This window comes from Hyla sarda, chromosome 3, assembly GCF_029499605.1.
Source record: "Hyla sarda isolate aHylSar1 chromosome 3, aHylSar1.hap1, whole genome shotgun sequence".
NCBI classification, from domain to species: Eukaryota; Metazoa; Chordata; class Amphibia; order Anura; family Hylidae; genus Hyla; species Hyla sarda.
Genome location: NC_079191.1, coordinates 338,053,668 through 338,081,343, shown reverse-complemented (window position 1 = coordinate 338,081,343; position 27,676 = coordinate 338,053,668). Strand labels below are relative to the sequence as shown.

At 44.3% G+C, this 27,676-nt stretch overlaps 1 protein-coding gene and 1 non-coding gene across 8 annotated transcripts in view; both read right to left on the bottom strand.

Annotated features, from left to right (window-relative positions):
• The window catches only part of BIRC6 (baculoviral IAP repeat containing 6), a 338,837-nt gene that overhangs the window by 182,947 nt on the left and 128,214 nt on the right, over nt 1-27,676 (bottom strand). For all 7 annotated transcript variants that reach the window (XM_056567403.1, XM_056567397.1, XM_056567396.1 and 4 more), the window contains exons 39-45: nt 26,637-26,790; nt 22,684-22,800; nt 20,696-20,850; nt 14,052-14,178; nt 12,393-12,503; nt 11,269-11,402; nt 3,408-3,535 (exon numbers count right to left, since the gene is read on the bottom strand). In XM_056567403.1, the coding sequence (XP_056423378.1) occupies nt 3,408-3,535; nt 11,269-11,402; nt 12,393-12,503; nt 14,052-14,178; nt 20,696-20,850; nt 22,684-22,800; nt 26,637-26,790 (926 nt within the window). The remainder of the gene's footprint in view (nt 1-3,407; nt 3,536-11,268; nt 11,403-12,392; nt 12,504-14,051; nt 14,179-20,695; nt 20,851-22,683; nt 22,801-26,636; nt 26,791-27,676) is intronic.
• LOC130363219 (U2 spliceosomal RNA) lies at nt 24,913-25,099 on the bottom strand. The gene has a single exon (XR_008891759.1). It is a non-coding gene; the product is annotated as a U2 spliceosomal RNA (small nuclear RNA).

Sequence of the window (27,676 nt, the reverse complement as noted above, 5' to 3'; positions counted from 1 at the left end):
AATTTCCCAAGTGCGCCATGTACTGTAGGAGCAAGGAAATGCCGCCCTAGGGTAACGGATCAAAGCACTGGGTTTACGTAGCCCACAGGGATCCTGCGAAAACACACGGAGGAGCCATGTTGTGTCCCCAGAGGGATTTGAATCCTGGACACTGGAGCTGGGAGATACAAAGACATAACCAAGAAGCACATAAGTAAGAAGCACACGTAGCAACCTCCAGCGTTGGGAGGAAACCCCCCACATTGGGGCAAAACCTTGAACCTTGGACCCTGCGAAAAAAAGGGGGGGGGGGGTCAGATGGTGCTGCCACCGAGCCATCCTGACTGACAACAAGGCAACAGAGCAGGCGCCCGAGTCATCCCGTATAGGAACCCAGGAAAATACCTGGAGGCATTGGGGGGCTGCAGAACAGGCCGTTGCCCCAGCAAGCCCCATGCCCAAACAGAGGTGCTCAACCGCCACAGACCTGTGGAAACAATTACACAGAAAGGCCTGAGGTAAACCCTACCAAAAAGGAGTGGAGGAAGGCTCTACATGAGCATGGTGTCCAGAGCGTACGTAGGGACACAGACATGGGTACCTCATGATAGTAGAGGGGTACCAAGACTGCAACAACGAAGGGAACCACAGACATCCAAATGTCGGGAAGCATGGAAACAAGTCTAAGCACTTAACGGCATGCCAAGCCCTGAGAAGACTAATGTTACGCTGTTAAAAAGGGGAACCAAGAGGGCTGCTGCGAGGTCCATAGAACCTGCAGGAAACACCCACACCGAATCTCTTAATGGCGCTACACACCAGAACTGCAGTCTAAAGACTGAAGAGAAGAAGGACGACTGAGGTGCAGGAAATATGCAGAGACAGTCTGACTTATTGGTAGAAAGGTCCAGTGAATCCACAGAGAACTTCACACTGAAAGTGAGTCACCGGACATCTGCCGCTGGATCAGTAGGAATGGGGAAGGTGACCTGGTGGATGAAAAAAACCATGCAGACAGTCTGACTAATTGGCATAGGGACCGTGGACACACCGGTCCTGTCCTCGGAACCACACACTGAAAGTGGCTTACCAGCCATTATCCATGATAGCAGCAGGCCTGTGGAGAGGGACCTGGTAAAGTAGGGAACCTTGTAAACCACTGGTTCATTATGGTGCATTGTGAACGGCCCATTGAGCAACATGGGGTCCCTCGCTCAGAACTACACCTTGGTAGTGGGATATCTGAACTTCCGCCAAGGTGCGGCAAAGTGTATGGCAAGTGACCCAACATAGTAGTAGTAAACCACGCAGACCACCGACTGGTTGACTGACATAGGGTTCCTGAATGCAGAGAGTCACTTCTGTGAACCCTCCCACCGAAAGTGGGGTACTGGAGTGCGGCCAATCTGATGGGCGACCCTCAAGCAGAAGAAAGTCTGACTGACTGACGTCCGTCCCGTGTACCTGTGAGGGGCTCTCTTCCAGATTTCTCCCCACCAGCAGTGAGGTACTGGAAACCCCAGCCATGCACGTGGCAGCCCGGAAACCATGTCGGAAACCGTGCAGACAACAGTCTGGCTGAACGAGTACACCTCCAGGTGCTGGCGAAAAAGGAACAACAGTCATACTGCCAATCACTGTGCCACCTTGGTCGTAGGTGGGAGGACGGGGAGGCCTAGGAGCCATGGATAGAATTCCTGCCACTCAGAGATCGGGGAAGGCTGGGGAGCCATGCAAGGTATCCCCGTCGCACTGTAGAGGGTCTACAGGACACATTAGGGCACTTCTTCGGACACCACGCACTGGTAGTGGGGTACCGGTACTCCACCCGCAGAGACATCAGGCAAGTGAGAAATGACAGGCGGCCGAGGAACCACGCAAACCACTGTCTGGCTTACTGGTATGGTTCCATAGTATGCAACAAGTCACTCCGTTGGACACTTTGCACTGGTCAAGGGGTACCGGAATGTCAACCGCAGATGCGGCAGATATGAGATCGGTGACCTGTGGAGGAGGGAATCATAGTGTATGCACACGCCAAGAGTCCTCCCCTGATGGATGACTGCGGAGGAAGAACCGCGAAAACTCCCTAGGCGTCCACCAGGAACGCAAAAGCACTGCAAGGGCAACGGACCGGAGCCATGCCCCGATAGGGGGGGAGACTAGGAACAGCCGTGAACAGTAGACATGGCATGGTATGCAGCGTAAGGGGAGACCGGCACGGAATGTAACCAGGAGTCTCCAGGGACCGCATAACGGCCTGCCACCGCAGTTGTCATATGCTCCCTCACAGAGTGAGAACTCTGCAGAATTAGGTATGGCAAAGGCATAGGGCAAAAAACATTGTGCAGATAGCGCTATCTGGAAAAAATAGGCAGACCCCATATACAGTCCCAAAAAAGGACCCAGCAGATATTTATCTGATAAAAACCGATATTACGGGCAAAAAACTGTAATAGCTATGAGCTGCCACAGAGGGAGCCACAAAAAACCAAATACCATTAAGAGCCGCTAGAGGGCGATTTCCAGTCAAAGAGACCAGAGGAAGACAATATTTTGTCCCCGCGAATTCTCTGCATCAACCCAGAGCCCAAGCCTGGACGCACTATGGGGGACGAGAGGGGCAGAGCTAAACTGTCTGAGAGAGCCGCAAATTGTGCTGATCCTTGCCCGTCAGGACAAGAAAAGAGAGGAACTGCAGGTGTCCTGTGAGACACCCTGGGAAAAGGGCCCACCCTCCAGGAAAGCAATGCTCATCACTTCTGGAGCAGGGGGAGGTGGGTGGGTTGCAGCTGCGGAAAGGATCCCCTCAGGCTGCAACGAGCACCACCGGTGCCAAAGCAGTACATTGCGCACCCTGGCAAGTCGCTGCACAGCTGCACTAAGCCAGCAGCTGTGTACAGCCAGTGGTGACTGTGAGCGCAGGGAGCCGCGAACTAAACAGGACTTTTTTTTCCCTAGTGTTAGCACCTCATAGTGGCAAGAGCATATACCCATGGTCTCTGTGTCTCCCAATGAAGAGCAACAGATATTTAAAAAAAATAAAATAAATAAGTAGTGGCACAGGACTTCTCAAATATTTTAGATTGTCTCTGTGTAAAAGCTTTATGAAATATTCTGTAAAGCCAAGTCTCTAGACACACTGCTTCCTTTTATAGTGAAAACCATGAGGCTGTGCCGGATATGAATGCAAATGCTGATGTATAGACGTCTCACTCTTGTATGGAATCAATATGAGAACAAACTACATTTTCAGCATTTTGAGGGCTGCTATCCCCTTCATCCTTCAATCTCATACATAAAAGGAGTCCAGGTAACTAAGAAAAAGCTGTTCTGTGTGTGAAAAGTGCAGTCCCAGGACAAATTATATGATGGGATTTATTCTACAAATATTAGAAACTAAGCACCAATAAGACTATGTTGCTTACCTCTCTGTAGAAAGTATGTGTATGAGCTTTAACAAAAATTCACTGAACATCTGAGGGCTGGTAGAAGAAAGATGGACTTGTAGCCGGGACAGGAACTCATGCATTGCCTGAGTAGCAGTGGGCCCAACCTGGATATAAATAACCACAGCATTAGAATATTATTACTGGAAAACATTTAAACAGCACATATGAATCTACAAACAAATCACAATGCAGAATTCATATGTAAAAATTATTTTACAATAATAAATCATGTTTCAGGGGATAATCAGGACACAAATGACTAAGCTGGATGTTAAAGGTTTAGTGCATTGTATGGTATATCAACATTAGAGATGAGCAAATTTACAGTAATTCGATTCGTCACAAACTTCTCGGCTCGGCAGTTGCCTACTTTAGACTGCATAAATAAATTCAGCTTTCAGGTGCTCCGGTGGGCTGGAAAAGGTGGATACAGTCCTAGGAGAGTCTTCTAGGACTGTATGCACCTTTTCCAGCCCACCGGAGCACCTGAAAGCTGAACTAATTTATGCAGGCTAAAGTCAGCAAACGCCGAGCCTAGAAGTTTGTGACGAATCGAAATCACTAACATCGCTCATCTCTAATCAACATACACGTCAGTGGCATGCTTACGGTCGATATAATCATAGACTCACTAAACTTTTTAACCTAGCACAAAACTAACAATCTAATTTTTGACTTTTAATTTAAAAGACCATGGAAAGCAAAAGAGCTTGTGATCTCAGGTAGTCCGAATACTGTATGACCATAAGAGGGCAGATGGAAGATAGTGAATTCATAACTAAGAATATTAAAGGGAAACAGTTACAGTCCAATCTGCAGGCATCATGTTATAAAGCAGAAGGAGCTGTGCAGATTGATAGTTATGTTGGAAAAGTTTAAGTATAATTTCTCATTTATTTATGTGAATTTCTGCACATTCTAGTATACTTAGTCCAGTGGGCGATCCTACTCCGTGATTGACAGCTCTATCTATATTCACACTTCCACACAGATACCTGTCAATCACTGGGTAGGCCTGCCCACTTGACCATTCAGCCTAGAATGAGCAGAAATTAACATGAACAAATGAAATGAAGCTTTTTCTATAAAACTATATAAGAAACTGATTAGCTCCTCCTGCTCTATAACACGATGTCTACAGATTGGATTTTAAACGTGACAGGTTCCCCAGAACAAAATTGGATGTTAAAGGTGTCTCCTAGTATATATTTTGATCAAAAAGTGTGCTAAGAGCCTCCATTTTTTGACCTAGAGTGCTGTTGCAACTTTCTTGTTTGTACATTTTATAATATATATATATATATATATATATATATATATATATATATATATATATATATACATACACACACACACACAGCTCAGAAAAATAAAGGGAACACTAAGATAACACATCCTAGATCTGAATGAATGAACTAATCGTATGAAATACTTTCATCTTTACATAATTTTTGGGTGATTTTCTTGTCAGCACATTCAACTATCAATTTATCAACCCATGGAGGTCTGGATATGGAGTCCAACTCAAAATCAAAGTGGAAAACCACACTACAGGCTGATCCAACTTTGATGTAATGTCCTTAAAACAAGGTAAGATGAGGCTCAGTAGTGTGTGTGTGGCCTCCACGTGCCCATATGACCTCCCTACAATGCCTGGGCATGCTCCTGATGAGGTGGCGGATGGTCTCCTGAGGGATGTCCTGCCAGACCTGGACTAAAGCATCCGCCAACTCCTGTACAGTCTGTGGTGCAACATGGCATTGGTGGATGGAGCGAGACATGATGTCCCAGATGTGCTCAATCGGATTCAGGTCTGGGGAACAGGCGGGCCAGTCCGTAGCATCAATGCCTTCCTCTTGCAGGAACTGATGACACACTCCAGCCACATGAGGTCTAGCATTGTCTTGCATTAGGGGGAACCCAAGGCCAACCTCACCAGCATATGGTCTCACAAGAGGTGTGAGGATCTCATCTCGGTAACAAATGGCAGTCAGGCTACCTCTGGCAAGCACATGGAGGGCTGTGCGGCATCCCAAAGAAATGCCGCCCCACACCATTACTGACCCACCGCCAAACCGGTCATGCTGGAGGATGTTGCAGGCAGCAGAACATTCTCCACGGCGTCTCCAAACTCTGTCACATCTGTCACATGTGCTCAGTGTGAACCTGCTTTCATCTGTGAAAAGCTCAGGGTGCCAGTGGCAAATTTGCCAATCTTGGTGTTCTCTGGTGAATGCCAAATGTCCTGCACGGTGTTGGGCTGTAAACACAACCCCCACCTGTGGATGTCGGGCCCTCATGGAGTCTGTTTCTGACAGTTTGAGTGGACACAGGCACATTTGTGGCCTGCTGGAGGTCATTCTGCAGGGCTCTGGCAGTGCTCCTCCTGCTCCTCCTGGCACAAAGGCAGAGATAGCGGTCTTGCTGCTGGGTTGTTGCCCTCCTACAGCCTACTCCACATCTCCTGATGTACTGACCTTTTTCCTGGTAGTGCCTCCATGCTCTGGACACTATGCTGACAGACACAGCAAACCTTCTTGCCACAGCCCGCATTGATGTGCCATCCTGGATAAACTGCACTACCTGAGCCACTTGTGTGGGTTGTAGACTCAATCTCATGCTTCCACTAGAGTGAAAGCACCACCAACATTCAAAAGTGACCAAAACATCAGCCAGGAAGAATAGGAACTGGTGGTGGTCTGTGGTCACCACCTGCAGAACCACTCCTTTATTGGGGGGTGTCTTGCTAATTGCCTATAAATTCCACCTGTTGCCTTTTCCATTTGCACAACCGCATATGAAATGGATTGTCAATCAGTGTTGCTTCCTGAGTGGACAGTGTGATTTCACAGAAGTGTGATTGACTTGGAGTTACATTGTGTTTAAGTGTTCTTAAGTATTATTTTTTTTTTTTAGCAGTGACTATATACACAAGCAGGAGAATACACACACACATACATTATATATATATATATATATATATATATATATATATATATATATATATATATATATATACACACACATATATATATATATATATACACACACATATATATATATATATATATATATATATACACACACATATATATATATACACATATATATATACATATACATACACACACACACACATACACAATAGCTGAGTACCCAGCGTTGCCCGGATTTCCTTCCTAATTCTTGTTGGAGAGGAAAATTAACAAAGGAGGAAGCTTTTGACTTCATATCCCGTCCTGATATATTGTTGTCATATCCCGACCCCACATCCCGTCCTCCTGTCCCCGACCTCATATTTCGTCCTCCTATCCCGACCTCCTTTCCCGTCCTCATATTTCGTCCTCCTATCCTGTCCTCCTCTTCCGTCCTCATATCTCGACCTCCTCTCCCGACCTCCCATCCCGACCCATAATATGTGTACCAGGTATTGAAATATCTCCAGCTGTACGGAAGTTATGTGGGAACATACATTTCCCATTGATTTGCATGGGACTTTAAACAAAAACCCTGACCCTCACAAATGGGAGTAGTTAAGGGTTAAATTAACTGCCCTATATTTTAAGTGGACATATAAGTAACATGTGACCAAGTATTATCGAAATATCTCCAGCCGTTTGGAAGTTATGCAGTAACATATATTTCCATTGACTTGTATGGGACTTTAAACATAAGCCCCACCCCTGGCAAATGGGGGTGAGTAAGGGTTAAATCACCTATCCTATGTTTGTTGCTGACATATAAGTAACATGTGTGCCAAGTTTCATGATAATATCTTTTGCCGTTTGGAAGTTTTTGTGGAACATACATACATACACACACGTTGAGTTTCATATATATATATATATATATATATATATATATATATATATATATAGATAGATAGATAGATAGATAGATAGATAGATGATAGATAGATAGATAGATAGATATATAGATATATAGATATATATTTATTTCATTTTGTAAGGCAAAAAATTAAATGTAAAATTTTTGCAGACTTTGCTTACGCTCAGAGTCTCAGTGATGTAAAGATATATATGCCCAATTTCAAGAACATTGGATAATATTTAGAGGTTTCACATTTTGATCAGTTTTGTAAAAGTAGGCAACAAAATATGATTTTTCAGTGTTAATTTCTTTTATTGGGAAAACTAGAAATCACAAACATAAAATAATATTAAAATTAGACACTAAGATTAATAAGTATGATAGGCAAAACTTTATATCAATCAACTTTGAACAATGCAATCCGTTCTTTTGTTCGCTTGGTGAGGACTTTTCTGTGATGCCCGACTACCCTCAATAAGAATTGTTTTTGTTGTTCGTCCCTGACCGATTCGTTAAACGTTTTTATCAGAGCAATTCCTCTTTCTGCGATATCATTGACCACCTTAAGAGCCTTCACATGGCTGTTCTCGATCCCAAGTAGACGTGAGTGTCTGATCAAGAGGTTTTAATCTAGGACTTCAATGTAATTTTTTCATTGCTGGAAATGAAAATTCAGCCTCTTTGTCACTAGGTGCTGATGATGATGAGTCTTCCAGCATAACTGTCTTATTGATTTCAACAATAGGTTTGTAATGTTTAATCTTATATGAATCATTTTTGTCTTTTGTGCACTTAGGGGGAGATTTATCAAAACTTGTCCAGAGGAAAAGTTTCCCATAGCAACCAATCAGCTCGCTTCTTTCATTTTACAAGGGCATTGTTAAAAATGTAAGAAGCAATCTGATTGGTTGTTATGAGCAACATTTCCTCTGGACAGGTTTTGATAAATCTCCCCCCTAGTTCTTATTTTCGAGGCAAAAACCTTGTCTACTCCACTCATTGACAAACTCATCTGATCTTCTCTTTGTGACCTAAGAGATTCTTTATCTTCTTGTGATACGCTAGTAATGTCTCTTTATCCAGATTTTGGTATTCTGTGTACAGCTTCTGTATACCAGCACGGATATTCTCCTCCATCTTAACAGGGATACAGTGATCCCTCAACATACGATGGTAATCCGTTCCAAAAGGACCATCGTTTGTTGAGGGATCCGTGCAATGTAAAGTATAGGACAGTGGTCTACAACCTGCGGACCTCCAGATGTTGCAAAACTACAACACCCAGCATGCCCGGACAGCCGTTGGCTATCCGGGCATGCTGGGAGTTGTAGTTTTGCAACATATGGAGGTCCGCAGGTTGAAGACCACTGGCATAGGAAGTTGTACTCACCTGTCCCCGCCGCTCCGGACAGTCACCACTCGTCACCGATGCACTGGATGTCGCCTTCCATCGCTGTCGCCGCGTCCCCGACGCTCCGGCAAGGCCTCTGCTTCCCCGGCATCCTCGCACTCCGTCGCCGTCATCACGTCACTACGCACGCCGCTCCTATTGGATGACGGGACGGCGTGCGCAGCGACGTGATGACGACGATTGAGAGCGCCGACGATGGAGGGGATCCCAAAGAAGACGCGCCGAAGTCCCGAGGACAGGTAAGTGATCGTCAGCGGACCACACAGGGCACCATAAACGGCTATCCGGTGGCAGCTGAAGCAGTTTGCGCTGCCGGATAGCAGTTTATGTGATGGCCCCGACATACAAAAGCATCGTATGTTGATGCTGCCTTCAACAAGCGATGGCCTCTGAGAGGCCATCGCATGTTGAAATTATCATATGTCGGGGCCATCGTAGGTCGGGGGGGTCACTGTATTTGCTTTCCTCCACACTTCCTGTGGATTAGTACTGGTAGATTAAGCAGCATCAGAAAATGTTTCTTTCATTTCCTTATGATGGTAAATAAAAACTAAACGTACTTGTTCCTTTGAAGGAAGCAGAGCTCCTAAAAACTCATCACTAGGCACTTTTTCTAGCAGCCAGATTCCTCTTTTGGTTCCCATTGGTTTGGTTTAAGAAACACATGAGAAACCCATTAGTGTAACACTACAATATTAGAAATTTAACTAGTTTGAGATAAAAATGATCAATGTGTGCAACCCCTAAGTATTATCCAATCTTCTTGAAATTTGGCATATATATCTTTTACATCACTGAGACTCTGGGTGTAAGCAAAGTCATATGAAAATCACATCTTTGGAAAAATGAAACATCCTAATTAATAATATAAATATATATATATATATATATATATATATATATATATATATATATATTTATATATAAATATAAAAGCCATGGCCGTAAATGTTGGCACCCCCTGAAATTATTCAAGAAAATGAAGCATTTCTCACAGAAAAGGATTGCAGTAAGACATGTTTTGCTATACACGTTTATTCCCTTTGTGTGTATTGGAACTTAACCAAAAAAATTTCACACCAAACTCCAAAAATGGGCTGGACAAAATTATTGCCACCCTTAACTTAATATTTGGTTGCACACCCTTTGAAAAAAATAACTGAAATCAGTCGCTTCCTATAACTATCAATAAGCTTCTTACACCTCTCAGACGGAATGTTGGACCACTCTTCCTTTGCAAACTGCTCCAGGTCTCTCTTATTGGAAGGACGCCTTTTCCCAATAGCAATTTTAAGATCTCTCCACAGGTGTTCAATGGGATTTAGATCTGGACTCATTGCTGGCCACTTCAGAACTCTCCAGCGCTCTGTTGCCCTCCATTTCTTGGTGCTTTTTGACATATGTTTGGGGTCATTGTCTTGCTGGAAGACCCAAGATCTTGGAAGCAAACCCAGCTTTCTGACACAGAGTTGTACAGTGCGACCCAAAATCTGTTGGTAATCCTCAGATTTCATGATGCCTTGTACACATTCAAGGCACCCAGTGCCAGAGGCAGCAAAACAACCCCAAAACATAATTGAACCTCCACCATATTTCACTGTAGGTACAGTGTTCTGCTCTTTGTAGGCCTCATTCCGTTTTCGGTAAACAGTAGAATGATGTGCTTTACCAAAAAGCTCTATCTTGGTCTCATCTGTCCACAAGATGTTTTCCTAGAAGGATTTTGGCTTACTCAAGTTCATTTTGGCAAAATGTAGTCTTGCTTTTTTATGTCTCTGTGTCAGCAGTGGGGTCCTCCAGGGTCTCCTGCCATAGCATTTCATTCATTTAAATGTCGACAGATAATTCACGCTGACACTGATGCTCCCTGAGCCTGCAGGACAGCTTGAATATCTTTGGAACTTGTTTGGGGCTGCTTATCCACCATCCAGACTATCCTGCGTTAACACCTTTCATAAATTTTTCTCTTCAGTCCACGCCCAGGGAGATTAGCTACAGTGCCAAGTGTTGCAAACTTCTTGATAATGTTGCACACTGTGGACAAAGGCAAATCTAGATCTCTAGAGATGGACTTGTAACCTTGAGATTGTGGATATTTTCCCACAATTTTGGTTCTCAAGTCCTCTTGTCTTTCTGTTGTCCATGCTTAGTGTAGCAGACACAATGCAAAGACTAAGTGAACTTCTCTCCTTTTTATCTACTTTTATCTTTTTCCCTCCTTTCTTTGTTAAGTTCTAATACACACAAAAGGGAATAAACATGTGTATAGCAGAGCATGTGTTACTGCAATCCTTTTCTGTGATAAATACTTCATTTTCTTGAAAAATTTCAGCGGTGCCAACATTTACGGCCATTACTTTATTTTGCTGGGGCTGGCGAAGGGGAACAACTGTGGTTGGTCACTTCCTGAGTAGACAATTCCTGCGGGCAGCAGCGGGGCCAGAAGGAGATGTGGGGGACAAGGGGAGGTTAGTATCACTTTCTCCCCCCCTCTTTCTCCATTTTCATAACAGCTCCAACTTAATGAAAACATTCTTTATATTGTAATGCTTTAATTACATTCTAAGATTTCTTCAAGCTTTTATGTAACTTTACCTGGGGACTGTGCTGATTGGTCCCATGAGGGTTTGTTCCTGAGAGAAATTTCACAAGGACATGAAGGAGGTTGGGGTCTGAAACTAACAGTTGGGCAGTGTTTTCCTGAGCTCCAATAGTGCTGCTGGGTCCAGCTAGAAAATAAATGTCTTCCAAATTAATGAATTACTTACAAATGTGCACCCTAGTTATATTGCATTTTGTTTGTTAATTTTTTTAATAATATTAAACCAAATTATTTTGAGAGATGAAAACAAGACTGCAATAATGTTCTATAATGAACCAGTGTCAAGTCAACTTAAGGGTTGTGCAGAAACCACTCACTTCTGTATTATTTCCCCATAAAAATATCTTCAATTACGGCTTTCAATAGTTCCCAGTGCTGCAGTTGCAGTTCTGATGATTGCAGATTTGTAAATAAAAAAAAAGCCCTTATACAAAATACCCTTAGTGAAGGCCACACTTCATAGAATACAAAACACCAGAGCAAGCATGTGTGTTCCTGAGATAGGGAAATTACATTAAAAGCTCCAGTAAATTCAGGAAATGAAGGGAGCTATTACAATGGGTGTACAGCTCTGTGAAATTTGTATCTACTGTAGTGTTCAAATCCAAACACACACTCTAAAGTGTCTGAAAGTTAAGTTCTGATAGACAGCTACGTAAGCTGTAAGGACATCTTTTGAGAAAGGAAATAAGACTGTGTGCTCCTTCAGTCGACAGCTATTCCTCCCAACTTCCCTATACACGTGTATGCTTGGGTGAATATGCATTTATTTTTTATGGAGGGTTGTAAGCTGCTGCCAGACACCTCTGTTGAAATGCAACTGCCTGATCCTCCTTAACACTAGAAGCAGGAGACTGAGCAAAGAAATCATCTGATAAAGAGACGTTTTATACCTTATGAATTAATATTAAACAGAAGGTGTAATTTACCCTTGCCCTTGATGTTGGATTAAAGGGGTAAAAACTTATTCCCTCTCCATAGGATAAAGTTTAATCAGACCACAGGTAGGGGACATGTTTTAAAAAGCTGGACTAACCCTTTAGGAATTTTACTGAATACACTGATAGAAAATTTAACTGACTGCATTTACCTACACAGGCAAAGAGGAACTACTTACAGTTTAGTTGCATGTTTGTCATAAGAGTGAGGCTATGAAGCACAAGGCACCACGTCCGGAGTAAAGTATTTGGATGCCACGCCAGGACTGTTAAAAAGCTGGTTATAGAAGCTGGAAATAAATGGGTTATTAGTTAGACAAAAGACCTTTCTTTGGGGGGGGGGGGGGGGGGGGGGGGGATAATGAAGGTGAGAGGCAATGCAACATAACTGAATTGTGAACAAGTATCTGGTAGACCCAGGTTGGCGAAGGGAATAGTATTCATTGTCATATGCAGTTATGGCTTTAGATGTTCGACTATGTACAACACACCTACACATTATGGGGGAGAATTATCAAAACCTGTGCAGAGGAAAAGCTGTTGAGTTGCCCTTAGCAACCAGATTGCTTCTTTTAATTTTTGAAAAGAACAGTAACCATAGATCTGATTGGTTGCTATGGGCAACTCAACTTTTCCTCTGCACAGGTTTTGATAAATCTCCCCCCTATGTATTTAAATTGTGGCAGCTACAGAGCAATGAAAAGAAGCAGTTATAACGGAACGTAGTAACATTTTGATGTTTAATGATGATGGCCAAACTATAAAACAATGATTGCTATCTTATCACAATGCTAATGGCATTGAAAGGTTTACTGCATACTATAATAAAGGGGTACTCTGGCAAAAAAAATTGCCTTTTACGCCCAGGCTGCCACAATTAAAATGATAAACTCAGACTTACCTCCCGCTGTTCCCCCTGTATCACTTTCCTCCTCCTGTGTGGTCTTCTTACTGCTTTGAGAGCCCGACATCGTTAAACTGTGGCTCAGCTAATCGCTGGCTGCAGCGATGTCACACCTCGGACGTTGACAGGCTGAGCGACAGTGTGATGTAGCTGGCCTGGACATCAGGATAAAAGCCGGGCTCTATACATCACACTGCTGCTCAGCCTATTGCCGTCCGAGGCGTGACATTGTTGTGGCCAGTAATTAACTGAGTGGCAGTCTGAAGTGTGGGGCCCCAGAAGAAGGAAGATGGCACAAGAGAAAAAGGCAGCAATATCAGTGGTACTGGGTGAGCGGCAAGAGGTATTTAATTGCAGCAGCCAGGGCATAATGGGTGAATGAAAACATTTTACCAGATAACCCCCTTTACAGTTTAAAGACCTTCTAGACAGGGAAGGAATCCAGCTAATACCAATGACAAAAAACACCTATTTTCAAAGACCAAACAATCATATTAATATACTCTATATATGCACGCACTTATCAATGACAAACTAAAAGGAGAGAGCTTAAAATGAGCACCTGCAAACTTGAACTCCTGACTGCATCTCATATAGGGCATAGAGAAACACATTACACCCTGGGCTGTTGGGTAACCTGAACAACTATACAATGCCCAGCGAGATTCATGCACAAGTCCTATTAATCAGAAATGGGTTTGTGCACAGAACACACTGGGCATTGTACAGATGAACTGGCAACCCCACAGGCCAGTGTGGAACACAACTCTCCCCTTCCATGCTAAGGAATTTTGAACCTCAAGTTTACAGGTACCCTTTAAAAAGTAGCCTGTACTGTCTCAAGATATGATGAACACCCCACACTATTAATCCAGCAGCATTAGGGAAATATAAAAAAAAAACTTCAGTTGTTAAATTTTATGAGCAAAATTACCTTGATTCAGAGAGATGACTGGCACTCTATTAGCATGGTATAAGAACAGGTCGCTCCCATTTTCCTTGCCCCCAGTGGAGCTAGAATTTAGGCTCAATGTGAGCCATAATTGTAGAAGAGACTCCAGCTGCGGTAAAAAAAAAAAAAAGTTAGGAACAATACAGCTCTCCAATATAAATTAACACTTTTATAAGAAGCAACTAGAACAAGCTTTGCATGTGAACTGTCTGTAACTTGAACCTTTTTTTTTTTTATTCATCATAAAGCTAATAACCCAATATATAAAACAGAGCTAGTATGATCTTATTTAGTGATTCCTTTCTAGTTGAAAGTCCCCGAAATCCTTTCTTGGCTCATGTGATCTCATGATGACCCCCTGGAAATTACATGTGCTTATTTGTTTTCAATAGGGTCACCATCTCAGCCCTTCCTGTATGATGATACTGAATGGACTGTTACACTTAAGAGGAGTGACGCTCCTATCACAATTACTCATGAAGGATATACAGCTCCTTTCACATTTTTTTAATGAAGGAGGTGACAGTTCAGCCTCTCTGGCTGTATATCTATTGTCTTGGGTTATTTAGGAGAATACAGAGGTGAGCGTTATTACATTGTCCTCCAAGCAGGAAAATATAGTACTAGCTTCCATGTGATGCTGTGCAGATGCATCATGGGATTCACAGCAACGCACAAAGGAAGATAAAGCAGGGTGGAAAAAACTGTTGTAATGTTTGTCATGCCTCCAGCAGTTTTATTACTTAAAGGAGATATGCGGCAAAAATCTTTTAACTCATCCTGTGCCCAGGCTGCAAAAAAAAAAAAAAAAATGTAAACTCACCTTCCTACGTTCCCCAGTTGCGGAGATATCGAAGTCCCGTTCCTCCGGCGCTGCTCTGCTCCCTGCTTCTTATCCTCGGAAGGTCACAGCGCTGTCAGCGTCTCTCTAGCCGTAGCGATGTCCATTCTCAGCCGGTGATAGGCTGACCGCACTCATGTAAGGAGCTCTGGCCCCGAAAGGTCCCACCGTCCATGGAGATGGACAAGGACAACAAGGAAGGGACCGTCCGTTGTAGAGACTCAAACTTATGGTCCACAAAGAGAGAAAAGAAGGGCTGGCAGGAAGCCCAACAACCGTAACCATCCTGCAAAGATCGAAAACAGACTGCCAGAAACACAGAACCGAACAGCGGGCCAGCCCAGCTGGATAACAAAAATAGAAGGGGCCCGACAAGGCCCAGAGAACGGATTCAAGAAAACATGGCGAAAAAAATGCCAGGGAGAGCAGCGCATGCCTGAGCAGAAGGCGAGCACAGTCAAAGTGGAGACCAGAACTTCTGGGAATAAAGGAAGAGAGACTGAAACAGTCTCTAGAAAGGCACGATGCATAAGTTTCATGACCGAAATTGAAAAGCTGCAGGCTCCAAAACCAAAGTCCCAGGGGAACGCCGCGAGCAACTGGGTGAAAGCTGACAGTGTGTCAAAACAGCGGTAAAAAATGCGACGAGGAAAGCACGTCCACGTAGATGGCGAATTGGCCTGACTGGCGTAATCTGGCAGACTGGAACGCCCTCCGTCCCAGGAATACATGGACCCCGAAGGAGGAGACGGAAGGTATCAAATGGTCAAAAAAGGAACAAAACGCTCTGAGAAGGAGTATCCCGGAATACCAGAGCTGCCGACATGGGAACAGGGGTTCCAGAGTCTCCTTGAAGACTTACACCCTTAGGGTGAGCAAAACCAGCCACTGCGAAGCGCTCTGGGAGACATACGTCTCCCAGCGACGCCCCCTACGTCTGATTGACGGGCAGCGTCATCGCTCTGCTCCGTCTGTTCAGTGAGCGGAACAATGACGTGGCCCATCAATCAAGCGGAGGGGGCGTCGCTCCCGCCGAAGAACAGGAGTTGGTGAGAAGAGCTCCCCGCCCAGGTGACTACTTACGGCGGCGGCGAATAGTTTATAACTTCATATCTTCACCATCCCTGGGGGCAGGCGCAACCCCCGGGAATGGTGAAAATAAAGATTTTACCCTATATAACGCTTTGCCAAGCATTATATAGGGTAAAATCTGATGATTGGTTCCCTTTAAGGGAATATGCATCCTCAGTAATGACCCGCCAGAGCAAGTCGCATAAGTCCTGTCTGAAGGGCTGATATGGAGAGACTGCAGGGATGCAGGCCAGAAAGTTGCCACCAAAGGGAGCTCATTGGCAAGCATAAAACCAAGAGCTGAGATTCAGTAAATTGCCACAAGGCCATAACGCCTGATTTTTTTTTTTTTTTTTTAACACGCGGCTGCCCATAGTAAGGAGAGGGACAAAGTGCTGATGACAGCGTCGGCTGGCGGAACCACTGACCCCTCAATGCCACACTGCAGGAGAGCAGGAGGGAGGAGCAATGCTGACTCACCCATGCCATAATGACGGCCAGTCGGGGAGGGAAGAGACCTATAAACCTCAGTTCCTGTGCTGTAGGGGCGGGGGCGGAAGACGGAGTTATGCTCCGAGTCCCCAGCACACATGGCCGCTGGCACTTCTAAAAGCGACGGCTTCTCCATGACTGACACGCCCACTGCAGGTGAGTCTGCGGGCACTGAAACAAGGCAGCTGCGACAGAGTGGGGAGCGAGTCCCCGCCCAGTTGAACTCCAGAGTCCCGCGCAGAGCCCAGGAAGAAAGGGGGCAGAGCTACATACCACCATTACGGCTCCTACCGGCAAAAAGCGCCAGAGGAGTACAGAACATCCGGGCGGAGAGGAGAAAGAGTCTGCGGCTGTAGAAAGTGCAGGGAGCCGCCGCTAAAGCCAGCAGAACAGAAGTGGCCGCCGTAACTCCCGAGCTCTAGACTGAGTCTACAGGCGGGAGAAGAATATAATCGATATATCCTGACTCACTGATATCGGGACCTTAGCCCCCGAAACTGTCCAATTGTGGAATAAGTCCACAGAGTAGCAGAGGTAAGAGAAACCCAGGGAAATAATTAACCCCTTAAGTCCCACCATAGTGCTGCCAGAGGTTCAGTAAGTGAAGCACCGCACGAAAGAGGGCACATACCTACCTAGCTTTTGTCTATACTCACCTCCTGATGTCTTCAGCCAGCTAAAGGCTGCGCTACATCATGCCAGGCTGCCATAGTGAGGCGGGCAGAGGCAGTGGGGGACCAGAACCCAAGGTACACCCTCCAGGCCCTGGCTGTTCGCGAGAAGGGGTTAACGGTCCATACTCTAAGCACCCTTTATTGCATATGGGAGATCAGGTAGCGCCATGCTCCTGTTGCCCAATCAAAAAAAAATAACAAAAAGGAAAAAGAACCTAACTATGTACTTAACTAGAAAATAATAAAACAAGAGACCAGGTCTGGGGAGCTCCCAGACGTGTGTCTTGCCTCCCAGTGACACTAGATAAAACTGATTACCTCACTTCCAGAGGGCAAGTATATCCTGCCAGGGAGAAGACCTTTTTTCCTAGTGTCAGCGCCTCCTAGTGGCAAGAACATATACCCAATAGTATCTGTGTCCCCCAATGAAAAGCGACTGTGAAATACAACGTATACCGAGGTCACTGTGTTGCATGATACCCTTTGTGCCAAAAAACTCTGTGGGGACCTCACTCTATTTTCCGGCTGTTGGGTGGTGAGTGGTGAAGTGCACCAACTGTCTCATATGTTTATATATGCTTAACTTACCGTTCTGATTACATCATAGACTGAATACAACAAGTGACTGACTATGACTATATATTATATATATATATATATATATATATATATATATATATATATATATATATATATATATATATATACACACATATATATATATAAAAAGTAAAAATAAGGGAACCGGCACTGTACAATAGGACTTAAAGTCCAAAACGGGTGCTCAGCCTTCGCAGGTTCAAACTCCAAACCCTTCTTAAACAACTCCAAAAACGGAAAGCGGCACTCCAATGGCAGAAAAAAGGTGTATTTATTCACCCATCAAGTCAAGTGCGACGTTTCAGCCTCACAATGAAGCCTTTCTCAAGGGTCACTATGTTATAGAAGTTGCAATACTAAAACTCCCAGCATGCCCGGAAAGCCAAAGCTTGTCCGGGCATGCTGGGAGTTGTAGTTGAGCAACTTCTATAACATAGCAACCCTGACTGAGTGACGCTACCTAATGAGATTGGTTCACAATTAGTGTGCCTCCAGCTGTTGCAAAAGTACAACTCTCTGCATGCACAGACAGACTTTGGCTCTCCGGACATGCTGGGAATTGTAATTATGTTATACCTCCACACTCCCTTTTCAGTGTATAACATAATTTAATACATACACCTAACATTTAGTAATCTACCTAAGAAGACAGGAGGATTGAAGTACAATATGTCCTATGTGTCCCTCGCCGATCTCTAGATGTTATGCTCTCCACTGACAGCAGGAGAGTGTATGTATCCGGCTGGCACTAGGACCCAGCGGCACTCCAGCAGTCTGCAGACTTGCGCTCCTTGCTTCTGTAACTGCACGAGCTGACAGGAGAGACTAGGCTGATTCCACTGCGGCCGGTGTGAGGTGGTTTTTTGCGCCCCCGTAGATCCATGCGTCCGCTCCTCCCCCAGCTCTCCGAACATTTCCGAAGCTAGAACTGGGGGAGGGCAGAGCAAGGGGAGGGAGGAGGTTCACGCCCCCTCCCTCATCTCGGCTGGACGCAGATCTCTACGGCACGCCCCCTCCCTGAGGACATAGATCTCCACGGCAGGTCCCCTCCCTGAGGGCGTAAATCTCCACAGCAGGTCCCCTCCCTCATCTCCCCTCCCTAATGAGCACTGCTCTACATCCTCAGGGAGGGGAGATGAGGGAGGGGGACCTGCTGTGGAGATTTACGTCCTCAGGAAGGGGGCCTGCCGTAGAGATCTGCGTCCAGCCGAGATGAGGGAGGGGGCGTGAACCTTCTCCCTCCCCTTGCTCTGCCCTCCCCCAGTTCGGAGAGCTGGGGGAGGAGCGGACGCATGGATCTACGGGGGCGCAAAAACCACCTCACACCGGGCTGTTAATCACGCCCATGTAGGCGTGTTTAGGACGGGAGGGGCGTGATTTCAGCTCTGGCCACGGTGACTAAATAGGAATGCAGCACCGCCCAAGTGACTACTTACAGAAATTAACATACAGCGCGGGACATTTTATAAGTTGATTTTCCGAGCTTTTCATTTATTGCCATGCACTACAGAAACATGGTAGGAACAATGGTTACATGCTCTAGGACGTGTTTTTAATAGTTACAGGGGGTAAAAAGTGATGATTGGTTCCCTTTAATACCCGGCGTTGCCCGGTTTTTCCTTTCTAATCCTTGTTGGGGAGGAAAATAAACAAAGGAGGAAGCTTTTGACTTCATATCCCGTCCTCATATATTGTTGTCATCCCCCGGTCCTTCTATCCCCCGGTCCTCCTATCCCGACCCGTAATATGTGTACCAGGTATTGAAATATCTCCAGTTGTACAGAAGTTATGTGGGAACATATATTTCCCATTGATTTGCATGGGATTTTAAACAAAAAAACCCGACCCTCACAAATGGGGGTAGTTAAGGGTTAAATTAACTATCCTATATTTTAAGTGTACATATAAGTAACATGTGACCAAGTATTATCAAAATATCTCCAGCCGTTAGGAAGTTATGAAGTAACCTATATTTCCCATTGACTTGTATGGGACTATAAACATACACCCCGCCACTGGCAAATGGGGGTGAGTAAGGGTTAAATCACCTATCCTATGTTTGTTTATGACATATGAGTAACATGTGTGCCAAGTTTCATGTTAATATCTTTATCCGTTTGGAAGTTTTTGTGGAACATACATACATACACACGTTGAGTTTTATATATATATTTAGTAGTATATGCATACTTAGAGGGCTGTATCCAGTCGTGTAAATTCTCCGTTTGTATAATTTTCTGTTCATGTTGCAACCGTTGCAACCGCACTCTCTTTGGTCCATTTGCATACACTGTAGATCTTCACATAAGAAGTTTGACCCATTTCAGCTTCTAGCCTGTAGCCTATAAAATCTGATGACTTCAACAGCTCAGCCCATAGCAGCTATTTGTAATTTTACTGCCAGCATTCCAGAGGTAACCACATGGCATGTAGGATCTTGAGCAATCATCCTCATCCAAAGCTTATGGTAGCATCAATGGTATGTTCACACAACTACCTAACAATATTGTTTGCATCTGTATGCATATTGTTGTGTTTTCATGTTTTCCTGAAGGTTTATAACACCTTATAATTAGCAGCTAGAAACTATGCTTTTCATTCAGACAGGATAGTGCATGCTCCTGGGTAAATATCTGTGTATACTCATGGATGTTTACCATCATCTCATATCTGTGTTTTATGTAACTTACATGTAAAGCACATATTTGTATCTGCATTGTCTTGCACAGTAATGCATTGTCATATGTCAGTGCATTATTTTTCTGTTCCATAGTTCCACCACATATATCCTTGCTATAAAAGTTTAACGTTGCTCATTTGTCAATGACTTGCCAGGGAAGGTTTAGCTGCCTATCAAGTTATGTACTCTTACACATAAGGAGAACAGAACAATGCGATTAATAAATGTGGACTCAATTGTCTAACAGTGATAAGTGATTAAAACCAACCTGGACATGATACACTTGCAACATTGAAAAGAGCTTGTTGAAACAGGCACTCAGCATTGGAATGGAAGACAACTGAACAATTAGATGGTTAGCCTGACTGGACGCATGAAGCCCCCGCAACAAAGAGTCATCTGTCCCACCAGAGGGTTGCGATACTGAGAAGAAAGAGGAAATGCAGTATAGTTCATGGTTTGCAGTACAGCATAAGCGTTTTAATAAGTGTATAACAAATGATTAAAGGAGAACTATGGCAAAAATGTACTTATCTCCTATACACATGATAGGGGATAAGTAGCTGATATAGGGGGGGGGGGGGGGGGGGGGTCCGACCACTGGGACGGGACCCAGTGCTCAGTGAGTTGTGCGTAATGCAGAAGGCACGCGCTCTATTCATTTCTATGGAAGTGCTGAAAAAGACCCATGTACAGCACTCTGGCATCTTCGGTGCCCCCATAGAAATTAATGGAGCATGTGCAGTCTACCGGTAGACGACACGCGCTCCTCAGTGAGAGAGCCGAGGTCCTATACCGAAGATCGCAGGAGGTCCCAGCAGTCGGAGCCCCCATGACCAGCTACTTATCCCCTATCCTGTGGATAGGGGATTAGTTAACTTTCGCTGGAGTACTCCTTTAAAGTTAATCTAACAGCCAGTTCACCTGCATTAAAGCTAATACATGGGGTTATAGTGTGGGTAAACCAGATTAAAATGAGGTATAAGTTACCCTTCAGTGGATCGGTTGTAGAGACAGACCTGTTATAAATTGTCAGAATAGTCACCCGCACGAACCAGTAGTACAGCCTGGTAGTGCGGGTGACGCTGAGAAAAACGATGCTTACAATGCCTGGATCCGTTGCTCTGTTCGTCTGATCTCTTTCTTTGTGAATATGCAGATTAGCAGAAAGTGGCACGGGCGGGGTTACAATCCAGCCTTCGGGCACTGTGACGTCAGCGCTGTTTCTTTGGCTCTCGGCACGGCTAATCATTATTCACTGCCTTCCTCCCCACTCTATAATCGTGTTTACTGCGCATGTGCAGCGTCCTGGCTACACTCGGAAGCAGCTTCATAACAGGCCTTCATAACCGGCCTTCATAACCGGCCTTCATAACCGGCCTTCATAACCGGCCTTCATAACCGGCCTTCATAACCGGCCTTCATAACCAGGGCTTCATAACCAGGCTTCATAACCTCGCTGAGGCCGCTTCCGGGTGTAACAATAAGGCTGCACGTGCGCAGTAAACACGATTACAGAGCGGGGAGAAGGGGGAGAGGCGGAGGGAGGCAGTGAATGATTAGCCAGCCCGAGAGCGGAAGAAACAGTACTGACGTCAAAGTGCCCGAAGGCTTGATAGTAACCCCGTCCATGCCACTTACTGCTAATTTGCATATTCAGAAAGAAGGAGATATTAGACAAACGGACCAACAGATCCAGACATTGTAAGCATCGTTTTTCTCAGCGTCATTGGCACTACCACTGGATCGTGTGGATGACTATTCTGACAGTTTTCCTTAAAGTAAATTTATTCTATTAATACCAGCTGGGCATGTATGTGCCATTCTATTTTGACAGTTTGCTGACATATATATGCCATGGGTGGCACAATTGCAACGTGAACAACTGACAGCAAGCATTGTTGTGCAATTTATCTAAATATTTATAACTTACACTTAGTCATGTTGGTGTAAACATATTCTAGCATACAAAAAAATTTATGTATAAAAATGTATGGAAAAACATATCAATCTCTAGTTGACAAATTCAAGTTTTAGATTATGAACTATCAATTCATAAGGCTATGAGGGATAATTTTTTAACTGTTAAGGACCTTCTTAAATTTACATGATGCTTATACATTTCACAACACTTTTCAATAGGAAAATTCAAGTGGATTTCGCTTACTTTTAAACGTGAAGGCTGTCCATGTTCTGTATCAGCCAAATTCTAGATTGTGTTTACATATACTAGAAACATACAATTTTTTCACTTACATGTTGGTGATGAATTTGTTAGAGCTTGTAAAATGGAATCTGCCTCCAGAGTGGACATCATTTTCAACATTAATTCTGCCTGCTGTTCAAGACCAACCTCTAAACGGGCATCTAGCGCTAGAGATAAAGACAAAGACAAATCCTAACTATACAAAGTAAGAAATAAAATCTAAAGGCAAAATGCTTCTCCAGATTCATTCAGCAATTATATAAAAAAAAAAAAAAATTATTTATGTAATAATTATTATGTTATGGAATTTTTTCGAGTTTGTAAATGTTTTTCCTCTTAATTAAAATTCTATAGTTTGCAATGACCATTTTTTTTTTTCTTTTCTTACATGTACTTGCAAGAACTTTTAAAGGAAATATGCCAGTTTAAATTAAACGGCGATTTATCAATGCTCACACCAGACAACAGGGATTTAAAAAAATTTATATAAAAAAAATAATAATTCCACAATTTTGAGGCACACTTTTTTTTGGGTCAAAACACAGGAAAGGTTGCACAAAAAGGAACACAAGTAAACATTTGTGGCAATTTTTTTTTCGCCAAAACCTATACAAAAAAAAAAACAAACACATTGTTAATTTCCCCAAGTATTTAAGTCAAACATATATATATTTTTTTTAAATAATTCTTCTGTATTCGTCTCTAATCATTTACCCGTTAAAGATGCAGGTTGTACGGGTACGTCCTTGCATTCTGGTACTTAAAATACGATGCCTGAGCAATGGCAGGCATGGTATAGTAGGAAATAGAAATAGGTAGAAAAACCACTAATACCCATTCCAAGGAGAAAAATATGGTGGATGAACCAGCCGGAGCAGTAGAGTAACTAATCTCACCATTACACCTTTTCTGGGAAGGGAAATGTGAACCCTGGAAAAGTCAGAGTCGGTATCCACTAAGCCTTGACCTGGATACACCATCACCCGCTAACGACTGCGAACAACTCCCCCGTGGAAGGGGGAAGAGAAAAGGCTGTAGTGACCCATGCAGGTACTCCACAAACCTGAATTTTCTTATTAAAGGGAGGAGTATGCTGTCTGTGAGAGCCACAGCAGGCAGTCCACAAAATACTGCCCCTAGAAAACCATTGATACTTAACATAAGGAAGGGGGAAGGAAAGGACGCCATGACCTTCCAGAGCCCGGTGAATACGCAGGGTCACTCTACAGAGCCCCTTGTACCAAAAGAAGGGTACTAGAATCGCCGGTGCGAAAGAGGCAATCATGGCATGGGCTTCTAGCCAGGACAAAAGCAGACACTACTGTACACCCATGTTACATCACACACGGCAGCGTTAAAGTGGTTGCTGCTGCTGGTGAAGGTGACACTTTGCACCTGGAGGGACAGTCATTGGACACCTCCCACAGGTAGTAAGGGACCGGAATCTCAGCTGCAAATGTGGCAGACCGCACTCTCCCCCCGGACGTTATAGAGAGTGCTCAGTACATGCAGGATCACCCCTTCGGCAACTCCCACGTGCAGTGGGGTAACTGAATTGCCAGTGCGGAAGTGACAGACATCGCGCTGTCCATGGGCGTCACAAAGGGTCAAATCTACATCAGTCCACTCACACATATAGTGGGGTACCGGAACTGCAGCCGCGGATGCAGCAGGCGTCACGTTGACCCTAGCAGTCTTTGAGGGTCCATTGTACGTCGGCAACTCTCACTCACAGGCGAGTGCAGGAACTGCAAACGCGGATGTGGTAGACATCACGCCGTCCATGGGCGTCGCAGAGGGTCCATTCTACATCGGTCCCCCCACACGTATATAGTGGGGTACCGGAACTGCAGCTGAGGATGCAGAGGCACCACGTACTCATTAGGAGTCGTAGAGGGTCCATTGTACATCGGTCTACTCTCACTCACAGCTGTGGCCAATGACATGCTCACCATTTTACACTGGACTAGCCCATGGAAGCTGCAGAGACTCTGTCGCCCACGCCATGTCACCTCGTTCAGATACCTCGCACAGGTAGAGGGCAGAACGGGACTTCAGGCACAGCAGACTTGGCACTGGTAACCAGTGGTGAAGGAAACAGACAGGGTGCTGTCAGGTTTCCCGGAATTCCCCAAGGAATCATAAGGGTAGCATGGCAAGCCATGCCGATGACTATCCCTCAGTCTGGACCACTGTCAAAATCCCATACCCCAGTAAAAAGACCAATCAGGTCACTACAGAAAATGGACCTTATATTTTGACAAATTGTAAATAGTTGTGAGAGATGCACTGTACCCAAAGATACTAACTTATCGTGTCAATGCATAGGGTGACTGAAGCAAGCTTTGAATCGGCCCCGTTCTCAAAAATCTATTTGATATATGGTCCCCAGATAGGGGACGTATCAGGTATAAACTGATAGAACAGATACTACACCTGATCTTAGCCGAAAGGCCGAGAAGCGTTCAGAATGCCCTCAGGGCAGGGGATGATATGAGTCGCCAGGCAACTCAAGGCCACAGAACCGAACAGGGGTCTGCGGGAGATACTCTAAAGCGACAAGAGCAGGGCCATAGAAAAACTATGCAACTGTAATAACCATGTGTGGCCATTAGAGGGGGCCTAACACAAGAAGTGCTGAACAACATTCTGCCACTGGAGGGCGCAGAGTGCCCATGAGTCAGAAGCTTTTTTTATTTATTTTTTATTATAATATATTGATATGCAGACCGCGCAGCCCTCAGGAGAAAGGGCGTGCTGATGAAAACGCCCCCAGGTGCTGGCAAAGATGGTGTGCAGTAAGGAAAAAGCCAGGGACTAAACATATGCAGTGCCCGCGGGCCACCGGGAGTCACACCGCGCCTCAAAACGTGTCTCCCCCAACGGCCACCCCATGGACCAGGCCGGAGACTGAATGTCTGGTGCGGCCGGCCCATTCCCACTGCTGCACTGCCAGGCCATGGACCGGAGACCCGCCGCCCAGAGAGGGTCCGGCATGTGAAGGCCATGAAATGCGGCCAGGCACTAAGCTTGGCCGCAATACAGGTACAGAGAGAGGAGGGGTAGGCTTGGGAATGAGACCGGAGTGTTAAGACACCAGCTAGCCAATGGATTGCGGCAACCACCCTGGGGGAGCGGAGCTAGGGGAAAAATGTCCATAATTGAGTGGCCGGATGAGAGGGGGGGCAGGCCACCGGCTGGCATCGGTCCTAATTCACTCGTGACATCACAGCCGGCTGCAGCCGACCACTAGGAGGGAGACCCATAGTGCCCGGTTTTCAAATGTAAATTAAACCATTTTAAGCAAAAAATAAAAATAAAAAATATGTATCTTTGAGTCCTTAAGGGGTTTACAGAAAAAATAAAACAAAAAATACAAATCTAGGCGATAAATTTCCTTTAACCCCTTCCCGTCCTAGGATGTATAATTAACGTACGTTGATATGACAATACATATTTACATCCTGTCGGTTTAACGCTTTGTGAAACAGTAATCGCTTCTTAGAGCGTGAGAAATAGCTGCAATAAGAAGGCAAGAATCAAAGCTAATGCCGGGCAGCAGCGATCGTGCCGATGCCTGGTATTACCCCTTTCGATTTTTGGTCACTTCATATACCAGAATTTTTTTTTTTTTTTTATAAAAACATTTTTTTAAAAACTAGCAAAATGTCCCATCAAAAATAAATTGTAACAATAAAAACTACCAATCACGGCAGGAAAAAATTAGCCCTCATACAGCTCTGTATACAAAAAAATAAAGAGTACAGGGGTAAGACAAGGACAATTTTAACCATACTAATTTCCTTACAGAAAGTTCAAATTAGTAACATGAAACCTATATAAATTGGGTATGGTTGTAATCATAATTAACTGTAAAGTGCTCAGTATTTACTCCATGTTTACTATGGAAGACACTAAAACTTACAGCGCATAGCAATTGTAGTGTAAATTAAACATAACAGAATACACAAACAGACAATGCAAAAAAAAATTAAATGCTTACCCTGAGACACAGATACTGTCACAGTTTGGGTTCCATTTTTTTCTGTAGTGGCTGCTGGTTTTGCTACAGGAATTCCAACACCTCCTATGTAAGGATTGTAATTGTAGGTGCCATAATCAGCACCCCAGTAATCATACCATGTACTGCTGATCGGCTTTTGGTGGAGAGAGAAAGAAGGAAAAAAAAACAAAAAAAAAACACTTAATCACTTCTATTGATAGTATATAAAAATGTATCAAAGACACAGTTGCAAAAGCTAAGACAAGCATTACCAGCTCTTTTATACACTGCTCTATGTTAAAGCATTACTGCTGATAATAATGGTATATGGTGGTATTGTGTATGGGGACCGGTAACTGTTATCCCTAGAAATAAGTCGCAGCCAGAGAAGCCTATAACGTGACTAGTATAACATGTACTTAACAACATACATTGGTTATTCTGCAAGTAAACTAAACTAAACTTTGTGGGGATATACAATTTGTATATAGATTAAAAATCCATGCAAGTATTCGTTATGTGTGTATTAAAAGGTTTAAATGATTTCTATGTAAAAGAACTAAGCTGCCTATTATTAGCAAGTAATACGTGAAAAGGCTTCCAAACATTTCAAAGGTTTCCTATGTGATAACGATGAAACAGATGTTGATCACTTCAGATTTAAAAAGCCATGGGTAGGTTCCCTTAACAGGATCACCATTTAACCCTTCCCGCAGAATGACTTCTATAAACGTCAGGTTATGCTGGTAGTTCGCGCATCCTGATGTTGATATAAGTCATTCAGTTAACCCAGCAATGCACGGCATCGCACGGGTTAACAGGCAGAAGTCCCACTGTTATCGGGAGACAACTTCTGCAAGCCTACCCCCCAGGACCATCTGTGAATGGTCCTGGTCAGCGATCACTATGATTAGTCCCTGTGGACCAATCACAGTGTCTCAGCTGACTGGGGGGGAATTTAAAGTTCAGATCCCCAGCTCTTCCCGCCCCTAAAAGTCCAGGTAGAGCGGAGGAAGATGATCTCGAGAGCTGCGGGGACC